The following is a 16,068-nucleotide window of genomic DNA, read 5'->3' as shown; positions in this document are numbered from 1 at the left end:
AGGTCAAGTAACCCAACAATGACTGGGAGAGTTACACGCTGACCACATGTCCCTCTATACTGCATCCGATGGTGCCCTGGCAGAGGAAGACATAGCGGCAGATTGGGCTCAATTGGCCCATCTAGGGCCAGAACACACAACTTTACCTACTTTACCTTAATTCTACTTGGTATGGGCCCTTAGCAATATTATAGGATGGGTCGCATAAGTGTTTTGTACGTAATGTTGTTTGTCTGTCACCTATTGTATCTACAATTGAGCCTTGGTGAGCATTTCAATAAATATCCCCTATATATTGTTACACACAGGTACTTACATGAGTTGGCCGATTTCAATTATGACATATTGATATTAGTCGTCAATTGCACATTTCTGAACTTTTGTGCAAGCTACCTATCTTTGCACGACTTTGGAATCCTATAAAGACTTAACTGAATATTTGCGCAGATCTTTTGTTTTCCGACAGCACATCATTAAAGATACCTTTATCATGTGCGTAAAAACAGAGGTTACAATGCTGTCTGCTAGGTCAGCAACGTACAACTGAACAGGAAGGGCAACAACACACTCCCCAGAGGCATGCCTGACATTAGTTCTACATTTCTTATTGAGTTACTGTACAAGTCTGATGGCACAAAATAAATATTTTGAAACATATATTGCAAAAGAAAAATGTCAATTACAGTTACTCAGTTTTCACTGGGTGCCAACAAAATTATAGGTGTTTAAATACAAGGGGGTATGTATACTTGTTAGTGGGTGTCCAAGTCGAGGTGTGGAATCTTCCAGAAGATTTGGACCAACTGTAGCACCCCGTCTGCGTCTTCTTGTTGTTTTCTTCTTCGAAATGTTGTCATGATCACATTCTACCTGAAGTGCCTTTGCTAGTGATCCATAGAAATCATCCAATCCAGCCCACGTATTCTTTTCAATAAAACCTTGAAATAAAAAGAAGTCTGGGTTGTTCTCAAACAAAAATCAACAAAGTTAAATAATGAAATATGAACAGCGGGTTAAAACAATTAAACAATAGTATATAAGTATATTAGTGCTGTTCCAGTTTATATCACATAAATTTCATGTTTGCAGTTGTACTATTCACTACTAGTATGAAGTTACAATGTTATGAAAAGGATAATTGCTACTCACCATATAGTGTAGATGCTGAATTGCCGATAGGAGCAACAAAAAGACTGTCAGAAAGTGAGCTTTTGGCCAACAAGGGCTTTGTTGAAAATAGAGCTCATACGCACAAGCACTCACGCAAATGCAACTCACACACACACACACACACACACACACACACACACACACACAACCACGGTCTCTGGTTGCTAAAGCCAGACAGTGAGCAGCAGTGCACGATGGGAGAGGTAACTGGGTGGTGGGGATAAGGCCGGTATTACACTATCAAATTTCTTTGTCACAGATTTGATCAAAGATGTGATCAAATATTCTGTCAAATATATTTGACAAAGATCTTTGACATAGCGCTAGAAAGGGTATTGCACTGTCATCATATTTTTCGTCAAAGTTCAAGATGACGGACAACAACTACTTGTTATTAACCACAGCAGATGCATGTACCAGAATTGCACAGTGTGCACATGCAGAAGAGAAGCGGGGGGGAAAAAGGAAACATACCTGGGTGATGCCGTGGGTTTTACGACGACACGATAAAAGCATTCAACAAAACTTGTTATGTGAGCTTATAGTGGAGGACGTTAAGTCGTATATCAATTACTTAGGAATGGATGAGCATACATTCCTGTATGTGCTCAGTGAAGTGTATCCTCATATCACAAAGCCCAATATTCACTTAAGAACTGCTACATTTGCAGAAGACAGGCTCACTGTAACACTCCGATTCCTTGCTATAGGAGAGGGTTAAGTTAGGTTAGGTTAGGTCAGGTCAGGTCTCCAATCTTCGTAATCTATTTTTGTATTCAGCATGCCTCACGTTGTAAAGCGCATCAGCTTCATACATCTCTATTAATTTTGTAGTTATCGGCACACACCAACTGTATTTACTGGCGATGTTTATAAAAACACTATAGACGACAGAATGCAGCGATGCTAGTGCTCCATGTGGTAAGATGTCACATTGAGTGAACAGAAGACAAGCGACTTCTTTGATCAAATCTACGGCAAGGCCCTAGATTTGATCAAATATTGTACGACATTTGACAAAGTTCCCTATTACACCATAAAATATCTTCGACAAAGATACTTGACAAAGAAATTTGATAGTGTAATACCAGCCTAAGGAAGGGCTGGGACAGGAAGGGGGAGGGATAGCAGCTTGCAGGAGCACAAAAAAGGGATGAGGTGGAGAGAGGGTAGTACAGCTAGGTACAGTTCGGAGGTTAGACTGAGAAGGGGGGGCTAGTGGAAAAGGAGAGAAGTAGAAAGACTGAGGGTGCTCTGGTGGAATAGAGGGCTACGTAGTGCTGGAATGGGAACAGGGAAGGGGCTAGATGGGTAAGGACAATAACTAAAGAAGGTTGAGGCCAAGAAGGTTACGAGAACATAGGATATATTGTGGGGAGGGTTCCAACTTGTGTAATTCAGGAATGCTGGTGTTTGGGAAGGACCCAGATGGCATAGGCTGTGAACCAGTCACTGAAATGAAGAACGTAGTCTCGGGCAGCATGCTCAGCAATAAAGTGGTCCCGCTGTTTCTTGGCCACAGTTTGTTGGTGACCATCCATGCTTACGGCTGCTTTGATTCATTGATGACATCTTTGTGATCTGGACTGAGGAAGAGGACAACCTATCCACATTCCTCCAGAACATCAATACCTTCTCACCCAAGCACTTCATCTGGTCCTACTCAATTCAACTTCCTCGATGTTGATCTCCACCTCAAAGATGACTACATTAGTACCTCTGTCCATTTCATATCTACCAACCACTACCGAGACCTCCACTTCGACAGCTGCCGTCCACTCCACACCAAGAAGTCCCTTCCATACAGCCCTGCCACACGTTGCATCTGTTATGACGAGCGCTCTCTCTCGAAATATACCAAGGGTCTCCCTGACGCCGTCACAAACTGTTGATTGGTTGGCTGGTTGGTTGGTTTAAAAGAGGGGGGAAGGGACCAAACTACAAGATCATCGGTCCCTTGTTTCGAAGAAAATAATGCCGCAAGGGTGAGAATGAGACAATGAGACTTACACCGGAAAACAGAATGTAAGGAAACACCACAACAACGACTGAAGGGCAACAAACACTTAAATGGACGAAAGGGGACAAGAAAACCACAAAGACACAAGAAACAGGTAGAAGAGGTTAAAACAAGAAAGCAGGTTACCATGGCTGGCTGACCATGAGGATAAAAAGGAAAAGCAAGCCACTCTGCAACACATCAAAACCTCCACCCTGAAAGCACTACGATGGAAGACACACTGGGACAAAGGACATGTGCTAAAACTTAGAGCAAATGATAAGACTGATCCTCAAGAACAAAACGTAAAACTAAAGCTGCTGTGGTTATGCCATTCCATCTCCAAAATGCGCTAAACCTTGCAGTGTAATACTGAACGCAGGTCAGTTTCAGAGAAGCCGATCTCCATAAGCGGTTTCCGCATAGCCTGTTTGGCCAACTGTCAGCAGGTTCATTGCCTGGGATTTCGACGTGACCTGGGGTCCAGACAAACACCACTGAACGACTGGACCATTCCAGGGCACAGATGGATTTCTGGATGATCGCTACCAAAGGATGACAAGGGTAGCACTGGTCAACAGCTTGTAGACTGCTTCAGGAGTCAGTACACAGGAGAAATGACTCTCCTGGGCATGAGCGGGTGTGCTCAAGAGCACAAGATATGGCCGCCAGCTCTGCACTGAAACCGAAAACACTGCAGCCATCTAGTAAGGAGTGCTGTTCTATATGTCCTCCATGGACATAGGCAAAGCCAACGTGACCATCAGCCATCGAAGCCATCAGTGTAAACCACTTCATGGCCCTGGTACACATCGCGAATCGAGAGGAAGTGACAACGGAGAGTCGCAGGGTTAACTGAGTCCTTAGGGCCATGTGAAAGGTCTACATCTACATCTACATTGATACTCCGCAAGCCACCCAGCGGTGTGTGGCGGAGGGCACTTTACGTGCCACTGTCATTACCTCCCTTTCCTGTTCCAGTCGCGTATGGTTCGCGGGAAGAACGACTGTCTGAAAGCCTCCGTGCGCGCTCTAATCTCTCTAATTTTACATTCGTGATCTCCTCGGGAGGTATAAGTAGGGGGAAGCAATATGTTCGATACCTCATCCAGAAACGCACCCTCTCGAAACCTGGTGAGCAAGCTACACCGCGATGCAGAGCGCCTCTCTTGCAGAGTCTGCCACTTGAGTTTATTAAACATCTCCGTAACGCTATCACGGTTACCAAATAACCCTGTGACGAAACGCGCCGCTCTTCTTTGGATCTTCTCTATCTCCTCCGTCAGACCGATCTGGTACGGATCCCACACTGATGAGCAATACTCAAGTATAGGTCGAACGAGTGTTTTGTAAGCCACCTCCTTTGTTGATGGACTACATTTTCTAAGCACTCTCCCAATGAATCTCAACCTGGTACCCGCCTTACCAACAATTAATTTTATATGATCATTCCACTTCAAATCGTTCCGCACGCATACTTCCAGGTGTACACCATGGAGGTGTTTGTGAATGAACCTCAAGTATATGTGGTAAAGCGAAGGACTCCCATTCGGAGAGAAGGGATCACACACGAACTGCAATTGTAAGCCCTGACCTTGGCTGCCGATACGAGAGATGAGTCACCGTGGGCGGAAAAAGAAGACGGTAATTCAGATGCACAGAAGAACTACAAACATGTGCAGCATAACTGGAGAGCAACTGCGCACGCCAAACCTGCACTGGAGGGACTCCGGCCTCCACTAGGACGCTGATCACCGGACTCGTCCTAAAAGCTCCTGTCGCTAGGCCATCACCACAGTGGTGCACTGTGTCGAGTAAACGCAACTCTGAGGGTGCTGCCGAACCATAAACCACACTCCCATAGTCAAGGCGGGATTGAACAAGGGCTCTGTAGAGCTGCAGCAGCATAGAGCGATCTGCACCCCAGTTGGTGTTGCTCAGGCAGCGGAGGGCACTGAGGTGCTGGCAGCACATCCACTTAAGCTAACGAAGGTGAGGAAGCCAAGTCAATCAGACATCGAAAACAAATCCTAAGAGTCAATATGTCTCCACTACAGTGAGTGGATCATCATTAAGGTAAAGTTCTGGTTCTGGATGAACGGAACGACGCCGTCAGAAGTGCATAACGCACGACTTTGCAGCCAAAAACTGGGAACCGTGGGCTACAGCCCATGACAGCACCTTGTGGATGGCTCCTTGTAGGCACCGTCTGCATACAGAAAGGGCAAGACCGACAGCCCTACAGCTGCTGCTAGACCATTAATAGCCACTATAAATAGAGATACACTCAATACGGAGCTGGGCGGGACCTTATTTCCCTGGATATGGGGGGGAACTATGGGAGGCACCAACTTGGACACAGAAAGTACGAAGGGACAGGAAATTTTGGATAAAAAATCAGGAGCGGGCTTTGGAGACCCCACTCATATAATGTGGCAAGGATATGATGTTGCCAGGTCGTGTCATACTCACAAAAGATGGCAACCAAGTGTTGGCATCTGGAAAAGGCTGTTCAGATGGCAGACTCGAGGGACACAAGATTATCAGTGGTAGAGCGACCCTGGCAGAAGCCGCCCTGACATGGAGCCAGTAGGTCACGTGACTCCAGGACCCAACCCAACCGCTGACACATCATATGTTCCAGCAGCTTACAAAGAACATTGGTGAGGCTGATGGGCTGACAGCTATCCACATCAAGCGGGTTTAAGCACCAGAATGGAGGTGCTCTCCCGTCATTGCGATGGAAAGACACCATCGCACCAGATCTGGTTGAAGATGATGAGGAGATGTTGCTTGTAGTCAGATGAGAGATGTTTATTCATCTGACCATGGATCCAATCTTGCTCAGTAGCTGTGTCAGGGCAATGTGCAAGGGCACTGAGGAGCTCCCACTCTGTAAATGGGGCATTATAGGGTTCACTGTGGCATGTAGTGAACGAGAGGACATTCTTTTCCATCTGCCGTTTGAGGTTGTGAAAGGCTGGGGGGTAGTTCTCAGACACAGAGGCTCGAGCATAGTGCTCGGCAATCGCGTTTGTGTCTATGAGGTGCTCCAGGGAAGGATGCCATTTATGCCGCTGTAGAGCTCGCTGACACTCCTTAATTGCCTCAGAGACTTCCGGAGACCACCAAGGGACCGCCTTTCACTGGGGCACCCTAAAGGGTGAGGGATCGTGTTTTCTGCCCCAGTAACGATTGTTGTAGTCATCTGCTCAACCATCACATCGATGTTACTGTGTGGGGGAGAGTCAACAGTGACCACAGAGGTGAAAGTTTCCCAGTCCGCCTTGTTTAAAGCCCATCTGGACAGGTGTCCGTGGGCCTGATGCCGGGGCAGTGACAGGAAGATGAGGAAGAGGTCACTACCACACAGGTCATCAAGTGCTCTCCAGTTGATAGATGGGAGAAGTCCTGGGCTCCAAATTGATAAATCAATGGTCGAGTAACTACCATGAGCCACACTGAAATGTGTGGCATCCCCAGTATTTAAGAGGCAGAGGTCGAACTGAGACAGTAAAGTTTCGACATCTCTGCCTCAGTCAGTAAGTACGGTGCCAACCCACAAGGGGTCATAGGTGTTAAAATCTCCCAAAAGTAGGAATGGTTTAGGGAGTTGAGCAATCAGTGCAGCTAATACATTCAGGGGTACTGCACCATCTGGAGGAAGATATACATTGCAGACAGTTATTTCCTGTGTCATCCTTATTCTACAGCCACAGCTTCAAGAAGGATTTGAAGGGGCACAGTTTCACTACAGACTGAGTTTAGGACATAAATGCAGACTCCACCTGACACTCAAATATAGGTGTTACAGTTCCTGTAACATCCCTTATAGCCACAGAGGGCAGGGGTCCACACTGCTGGGAACCAGGTTTCCTGGAGGTTCAATGCAGAAAACAGGTGTAAGTAAAGCTTAACAGTTGCCGTAGCTCAGCCAGGCGGTGGAAAAAACCGCTTGAATTCCACTGGAGAATGACATCATCGTGAGACTGGGAAGGCACGGAACATTCAATGACGCAGTTTACGCCTCAGGGTCACCTGCTGCCACCGACTTATTGCCTGAGCAGTCTATATCCATTGTGTCTGAGGATCTGGTGAGATCTAGGTCTTCAGTGGATGCCAGAACCTCCACCTTATGCCCAGATGCAGAGCTTGTAGGTAGCTGTGGTGTGGGTGCCACTGCAATTTACTTGGTCTTAGGGGTCTTCTTTTTGGACTTTGCTCACTGCTCCTTGGGTTTCTCTGGCTGGGAGGACTTCACTGATTCAGTCTCTGGGACTGAAGACGATCGTGAAGCCCTACGTCATGAACCATAATTACCATCTCAACTTAGTAAAAGAAACAGATCTCTAATGTCTTCTCTCCCCAGTCACCCACCACCTCTCAAAGTCCCACTGTCCTGCCACAAAGGAGCATTCCTCTCGTGACTCAGTACCACCCAGGCCTGGAGCAACTGAATCACATTCTCCGCCTGGGTTTTGACTACCTCTTGTAATGCCCTGAAATGAGGAACATCCTACCCACTATCCTTCCAACCCCACAGTGGTATTTTGCCACCAACCAAACCTACACAGTATCCTTGACCAGCCCTACATAGCCCCTGTTCCCAACCACCTGCCTCATGGCTCATATCCCTGTGATAGACCTAGATGCAAGACCTGTCCAATACGTCCTCCCACCACCACCACCTACTTCAGTCTGGTCACAAGCATCACCTATCCCATCAAAGCCCTGTGAAACCAGTCATGTGATCTACAAGGTGAGCTGCTACCACTGTGCTGCATTCTATGTGGGCCTGACAACCAACAAGCTGTCTGTCCACATGAATGGCCACTGACAAACTGTGGCCTAGGTACAGCTGGGCTATCCCGTTGCTGAGAACTGCACCCAACATGATGTTCTTTATTTCAGTGACTATTTCACAGCCTGTACCATCTGGATCCTTTCCACCAAAACCAGCTTTTCTGAAATGTGCAGGTGGGACCTCTCCATGAAATATATCCTACATTCCCATATTCCAGCACTACATAGCTCTCTATTCCACCAACACATCCTCAGTCGTTTTAATTCTCTCCTTTTCCACTAACCCCCACCCCAATTGTCTAATCTCCCGACTGCACCTAGCTACCCTACCCTCTCTCCACCTGTCCCTGTATGCTCCCACAAGCAGCACTTTACCATCCCCAACCCCTACCCTGCTATCCTTCCCCTCCTTGTCCCAGTGTTGCCCTTACCCCAACCACCTGGTTGCCTCTCCCATCATGCACTGCTGCTCACAGTCTGACTTCAGCAGCAAGAGACTGTGGTCGTGTGTGTGTGTGTGTGTGTGTGTGTGTGTGTGTGTTTTCTATTTTTGATAAAGGCCTTGTTGGCCAAGATTTCACTTTCTGACAGCCTTTTTGTTGTGCTTATCTGTGACTCAGCATCTCTGCTATATGGTAAGCAGCAACCATCCTGGTGAACATCAACTATCCTAGTGAGTAGCAACTGTTCTTTTCATAATATTGTTACATTCCATCCTGGATTTTCCATTGTTTAATGTAGGAAGTTAATCAGAAGGGAAATAGCGCACTCAAGTTTAAATTTGTTTACAGTAAACATGATAGAGTTGATCTCTATTTATTTGTTTACATTTCTAATTTTTGCACAAGGCTAAGTACTCGAGTACATAAGTGTTATACACAGAAAATTATACAAATCTGATTTTGCTTAAGTTTGTATAAGATTATTTAATGTTAGAAGTCTCGACCAGTCAGCTTAATTTGTTTAATCTGCAAGCATAAATACAACTGTAACAGGCCACTAATACATACAAACATGTACAGGGTGCCAAAATAAAACTAATCCACAAAATAAGACTGACACTAAACTCACCCTTGTTAATGAAAAAGAGACCTGCCAAATCAAGAAAGTGCTGGAGACCGTGATATTGATGTAAAAGTTGGACATTGTCAGATATTTGTGCAAGTGCATCCCTCACATGCTCTGTCCCTAGTACTTTACTGTGTGATTATGTCTGGGTGAGATGAGCAGTCATGTAAGTGACCACTTGAATGTTAACACAAAATGGTGCTCACAGTAAAAGACTGCACATTCACTGTCGAGCATTATGTAAAGCACAATTCACGGACAGTGTGTGTGGTTCCATTAGAGCTAGAGAGTAAGACTGGAAGTCGTTTGGCAAACTTCCAGCAAAGTCTGCAATGCAAAACACAGTGACAAAATAGCGCAAAACAGGGTCTGTAGAGAATAAAAACTGTAACTACCCAAAGATAACCAAATATTGCCCGAGCGAAGGTCAGCCTGGAATAAAGTCTGATGAAATCTCAATGCCATTTATCTGCGCAAGTGACAATTAAGAGATTGTTGTATCAAAACATCATCAGAAAGGAGTCGAATCTGTATCCTTACAAATTTACTGTTGTGCGTGAGTTAAAGCATCCAGATGAAATTTCATGTGACGAGTTCTGCCAGAGGTTTCTGAGTGAAGTGGGATCAGGACTTTTGGAACCTCAGTTTTTTCATTTCTTCAACTGCGACCTAGTACAGCTATGTGAACTCACATAATATGCATCATCACCCATCAGAAAACCCTTACCCATACTTCGAAGAGCCCTTGAATATTCTGAAGATTTGGTGTGCAAATGCTTTATGTCTGCACTGTAACAGTTTTTTCACTACAATGTTAATGCTACTCAAAATGTCCAGAAACTTTTTAATGTGTACATGGGTCGAGTCTCAGAAGATGAACAACTGTACGGATATTTTCAGCAAGACAGAGCAAAAGCACACACTACCATGACAACTTTGTCATGAGTACATGTGATTTTCAGTGAGACGCTGCTACCTCCTGGTCACCTCTATCACCTGATTAGCCCCTTTGATTTTTACCTGTGGGGCAAATTGGAGTGTCAGATATATTCAGATAACACACACACACACACACACACACACACACACACACACACACACACACACACACACACACTCTGAAAGAGCAATATTGGAACACTGAACACATTATTGCTGTTACACTCAGGCAGGGCTGCTATAAGTGTCTCACAGTTTAATAAATCTAGCAGAGTGCTTCATCAATGTCAATGGTGGACATTTCCAGCATCTTCTGTGTTGGTGTGCAGGTACTGTGAATTGGGGTTTCACTGGAGTGAATGTAGTGGGACAGAAGAATGGATTTCTAGTGAGAACCTCACACAGAGATGTACGTTGTATGAAAATGACAGCAAGATTCCAGAAAAAGAGGTGAATATTTGTGCTCTTCAGGAAGACATTAAAGCTGCAACAATAGAATTAGGTAGTTGAGCTAAAGTAAAGAGCTAGACTGTACTCTGTAGAGGAGGAGCCTCATTCAGCTGTAGAAGAAAGTAGTGTACAGCATACCATTAAAAAGAAATCAAGAGATGGTTGGAAACAATATGGATTAAAAAAGGAAAGGTTTTACTACATCTTCATGAAAAACTATGATCAAGTACCAGGTCATAAGTGCTGTAAAATTTAGAGCTAGCCTTTCTCACGTACTAGAGGATATGTAGGCACTAACTAGGGATTTGAGTGAAGAGGACCAAATACTGATACCTGGGAGAGCGGGTACAAAGTAAATACACTTCGATTATCAACATTTTAAAAGTAAATTGTTAAAGTATTCGAAACAAAGTTCCTGAATTTACTGCCCTCTAGGGAAGTTGGCACACTCAACTTATTCTCTGATCAGAGAGCCGACTGAATCCTGAAGTAGAAAGCTCTGAAATATTTAGAGAGAAATGGAATGTATATCGAAATGACAGATTAGATGCTGAAAGAGGGGGGAAGTGTTCAATGTGGTTGGCAAAAATATTGTTTCTGTCAAGGTCAAAATTGAGTCTGACTGTGAATTTATCACGAGGCTTGTAACAGGACTAGGTGAACTACAGTTCACTTACCTTGACACTTTTAAAGTCATTCGAAGAACGTCTATGTTCAATAGTGAGAAGATACCCAGATCGTGCAATATTAGTTTGAGGCATGTTTTACCTACCAAGTATTGAGACATCTATGGATTCATTGCATGTGGTCCAGACAGTCTTGAGAGGTACTTTTGAACATGCTTTCTGGAAACTGCCCTGAACAACTGGTTAGAGATCCCACACACAATGGAAATATTTTAGACATTGTAATTACAAACAGGCCTACTGGCAATTTCAGTACAGAAATGGGCATTAACAATCCTGATATCACAGTGACAATGGTTACTTAAAGTTAACAGACTCATCAAGAAAGCTGGGAGAGTATTTATGCTAGAATACGCAGATAAGCAGTTGTTAGTATCCCACTTACACAATGAATGGGCATCATTTAGTTTGAATATAACAGACAAAGCGGAATTATGGGCAAAGTTTAACCAAGTAAGCAGATTATGGATGGAAAAGACCATTTGTGGTTTCATAATCAAATCTGGAAAATGCTGAGGAAGCAGAGATTGTTGCACTCTCAGTTTAAAAAAGAATGTGCAAATGTTGACAGGTAGAAAGTTAGTACGAATTTGTGCATTCATAAGAAGATTAATGTACCATCATATCTTAGCAAAAGGTCTTGCTGATATCCTGAGAAAATTCTGGGGCTACATAAAATAGCTAAGCAGGTTGAATGTTTCCATCCAGTCACTCGTTGGCCATTCTGGGGTGACAACAGAAGACAATAACAGGAAAGCTGAAGTTTTAAATTCTGCCTATAAGAATCATTCATGAGAGTACTCTACAGCATTTGGGGTCATCCAGACGTTACTCACAACCTGCCCTCAACCTCTACTTCTGCCAGTTCCTCATTCCTCATCCCCTGCCTTCCAAATTTCACAGAAGTTCTCCTGCAAAAGCTGTGGGAGTAGCACTCCTGGAAGAAAGGGTACTGTGAAGGCATGCCTCAGCCACAGCCTGGGGATGTTTCCGGAATGAATTTTTCACTCTGAAGGGGTATGTTCACTGATATTAAACTCCCTGGCAGATTACAACTGTGTGCTGGGCTGAGACTCGAACTCGAGACCTTTGCCTTCCATGGGCGAGTGCTCGACTGACTGAGTTACCCAATGACCCAGGACCTATCCTCACAGCTCTATTTCCACCAGTACCCCATCCCATCTCCTACCTTCCCAACTTCACAAAAGTTCTCCTGCAAAACCTGCAGCTTTAGCACTCCTAGAAGAAAGGATATTGCAGAGGCATGACTTAGCCACAGCCTGGAAGATGTTTCTGGAATGAAATTTTCACTCTGCAGCCGAGTATGTGCTGATATGAAACTTTCTGACACTTCATGACACACAGTTTTAATCTGACAGAAAGTTTCACATCAATGCACACTCCACTGTAAAGTGAAAAATTCATTCTGGAAATATCCCCAAGCTGTGGCCAAGGCATGTCTCTGCAATATCCTTTCTTCCAGGAGTGCTAGTCCTGCAAGTTTCACAGGAGAACTTCAGTGAAGTTTGGAAGGTAGGAGATGGGGTACTGGCAGAAGTAGAGCTTTGAGGGTAGGCCACGAGTTGCCCTAGGGTAGCTCAGTCGGCAGAGCAGTCGCCCACGAAAGGCAAAGGTCTCTAGTTCAAGTCTCAGCCTGGCACACAGTTTTAATCTACCAGCAAGTGGAAAATTCACTCTGGAGTTGTATTGCTAATTGCATAAATCTATCTGATCTTACTTTTCTGATATGTATTTTAGGATGTTTGAAAATGGCTTCATGACTAACGCTGTACAACAATGAGGATAAAAAAACCTGATTCCTCACGTAGTTTAAAAACCTGTAGTGCATACACCCAAATATCACTTCAATGAAAGGGCACATCTCCAGCCGAACCATTTAGTGACCACCTGTCAGCATGCAAACAATATGGCATACCGTTGTAGTGGTGCTACATTTGTTGCATTCTATAGGCTCTTCATGATGCAGGAGGAAACTGTGCGTTAAATGGCATCTACATCTATACCTCACAAGCCTCCTCATGGTGTGTGGCAGAGGGTACTTCGTGTTGCAGTGTCACTTCCCCTTCGTCCTGTTCCAGTCGCCAGTGTTTTGGGGGAAGAATGATCGTTGGTAAGCCTCTGTGTGGGCTCAAATCTCTCTGATTTTATCTTCAATGTCTTCTTCTGAGATACACATAGAAGGAAGCTATATACTTCTCTACTCTTCTAGGAATGTATGCTCTGAGAATTTGTCAGTAAAACACACCGTGACGTGGAATGCCTCTTTTGCAGCATCTAGCACAGGAATTGGTTGAGCATCTCTGCGACACTTTCGTGCTTACAAAATGAACCTGTAATGAGAGATGTTCATTGTCTTCAGCTCTTATGTATTTCCTATTTCAATCCTACTTAGAAATCATTGCTCCTGCGAAACGCAACTCGCCCTTTTTTCACGATATCTTGCGAACCATGGATGAAGGGTATCAGACGGATGCCATATTCCTTGACTTCTGGAAAGCGTTTGACTCGGTGCCCCACTGCAGACTACTAACTAAGGTACGAGCATATGGGATTGGTTCCCAAATATGTGAGTGGCTCGAAGACTTCTTCAGTAATAGAAGCCAGTACGTTGTCCTCGATGGTGAGTGTTCATCAGAGGTGAGGGTATCATCTGGAGTGCCCCAGGGAAGTGTGGTAGGTCCGCTGTTGTTTTCTATCTACATAAATGATCTTTTGGATAGGGTGGATAGCAATGTGCGGCTGTTTGCTGATGATGCTGTGGTGTACGGGAAGGTGTCGTCGTTGAGTGACTGTAGGAGGATACAAGATGACTTGGACAGGATTTGTGATTGGTGTAAAGAATGGCAGCTAACTCTAAATATAGATAAATGTAAATTAATGCAGATGAATAGGAAAAATAATCCCGTAATGTTTGAATACTCCATTAGTAGTGTAGCACTTGACACAGTCACGTCGATTAAATATTTGGGCGTAACATTGCAGAGCGATATGAAGTGGGACAAGCAAGTAATGGCAGTTGTGGGGAAGGCGGATAGTCGTCTTCAGTTCATTGGTAGAGTTTTGGGAAGATGTGGTTCATCTGTAAAGGAGACCGCTTATACAACACTAATACGACCTATTCTTGAATACTGCTTGAGCATTTGGGATCCCTATCAGGCCGGATTGAGGGAGGGCATAGAAGCTATTCAGAGGCAAGCTGCTAGATTTGTTACTGGTAGGTTTGATCATCATGCGAGTGTTACGGAAATGCTTCATGAACTCGGGTGGGAGGCTCTAGAGGAAAGGAGGCATTCTTTTCGTGAATTGCTACTGAGGAAATTTAGAGAACCAGCATTTGAGGCTGACTGCACTACAATTTTACTGCCGCCAACTTGTATTTTGTGGAAAGACCGCAAAGAGAAGATAAGAGAGATTAGGGCTCGCACAGAGGCATATAGGCAGTCATTTTTCCCTCATTCTATTTGGGAGTGGAATAGGGAGAGAAGATATTAGTTGTGGTATTAGGTACCCTCCGTCAAGCATCATATGGTGGATTGCGGAGTATGTATGTAGATGTAGATGTACTTGGTACATCTCCCGGACTGACGAGAAATATTCATGTATTGGTTGAACAGGTGTTTTGTAAGCTACCTCCTTTTTTGATGGACTAAATTTCCTGAAGATTCTTCTAATAAATCTCAGTCTGGCATCTTTCTTACTCACCTTAAATTTTATGTGGTTGTTCCACTTCAAACTGCTCTGCATGCATACTCCTAGATTTTTATGGAAGTAATTGCTTCCAGTGATTGTTCTGCAGTCGCATAGTCATACAACAACGGTTCATTCTGTCTATGTAAACACAATATGTTACATTTGTTTACGTTTAGGGTCAATTGCTACTCCCTGTTCCTAGCATCAGTCCTCTGTAAGTCTTCCTGCATTTCGCTACAATTTTCTAGGACTGCAACTTCTTTGGATAAAACTGCATCATCTGCAAAAAGCCTCATTGAACTTCCAATATTATCTACTAGGTCGTTTATACATATTGTGAAAGTAATGGGTCTTATAACAGCCCCCTGGGGTACACCTGAAGTCACTTTTATGTCTACAGATTTCTCTCTGTTGAAAATGACATGCTGTGTTCTGTTCACTAGAATCTCCTGAACCCAGTCACACACAGCTGATCTGATGTTCTGCAGACTTGTATCTTGTAAGCAGTAAGGAACCATATTAAATTCCTTCTGGAAGTCAATGAATACAGCATATACCTGTACCCTTGCGTCTACTGCTTTCTGGGTCTTGTGGATGAACAGGGTGTGTTGGGTTTCATACGATTGTTGTTTTTGAAACCCATGTTGATTGCCACAGAGCAGGTTTTCGGTCTTCAGAAATGTTGTAATAGATGAGCATAAAACATGGTCCGAATTCTAAAACAGTCAGATGTCAAGAGACATAGACCTATAGACCAGAAACGCTTCACTCCTCCAGAGACGTGTGGTACACTGCTGCTAGAGGAGGGGCAAGTTCTTTCGCAAACTCTATGCAGAATCAAACTGGTACCCTGTTAGGTCCAGTGGCCATTCTTCTATTGAGTGGTTTCAGTTGCTTTTCTATCCCATGGTCACTTATTTCTGTAGCTGTCACATTGTCATTTGTACGATGATTTAAACAAGAATCTACAGTGTGATCTTCCGCTGCTAAATACGAGGGCTATCCACAAAGTACATTACGTTTTCGTTTGTGTTCGTTAGGCGCGGGGCTAGCACGGCCATCTTGGCGTCATGGCATTCCGCCGCTCAGTCTGCATCCTGCTATGCTAGTGAGAGGTTCGTGCTGTACTCCGCTGAGTAACTGTGACAGTTTGAAATGTCAGTGTTAATCGAAAATGCCGCGAAGTGTGAAGTGCGTGCTGTAATAAGGTTTCTGACTGCAAAAAACTGTACACCGATAGAA

The 16,068-nt window shown here is 44.3% G+C and overlaps 1 protein-coding gene across 2 annotated transcripts in view; it reads right to left on the bottom strand.

Annotated features, from left to right (window-relative positions):
- The window catches only part of LOC126471491 (protein Aster-B-like), a 251,147-nt gene that overhangs the window by 10,826 nt on the left and 224,253 nt on the right, over window positions 1-16,068 (bottom strand). For both annotated transcript variants that reach the window (XM_050099703.1, XM_050099704.1), the window contains one exon: window positions 750-938. In XM_050099703.1, the coding sequence (XP_049955660.1) occupies window positions 750-938 (189 nt within the window). The remainder of the gene's footprint in view (window positions 1-749; window positions 939-16,068) is intronic.

Source organism: Schistocerca serialis, chromosome 3, assembly GCF_023864345.2.
Source record: "Schistocerca serialis cubense isolate TAMUIC-IGC-003099 chromosome 3, iqSchSeri2.2, whole genome shotgun sequence".
NCBI lineage: Eukaryota > Metazoa > Arthropoda > Insecta > Orthoptera > Acrididae > Schistocerca > Schistocerca serialis.
The sequence above is the reverse complement of the archived record's forward strand: the minus strand, read 5'-3'. Positions and strand labels throughout refer to the sequence as shown.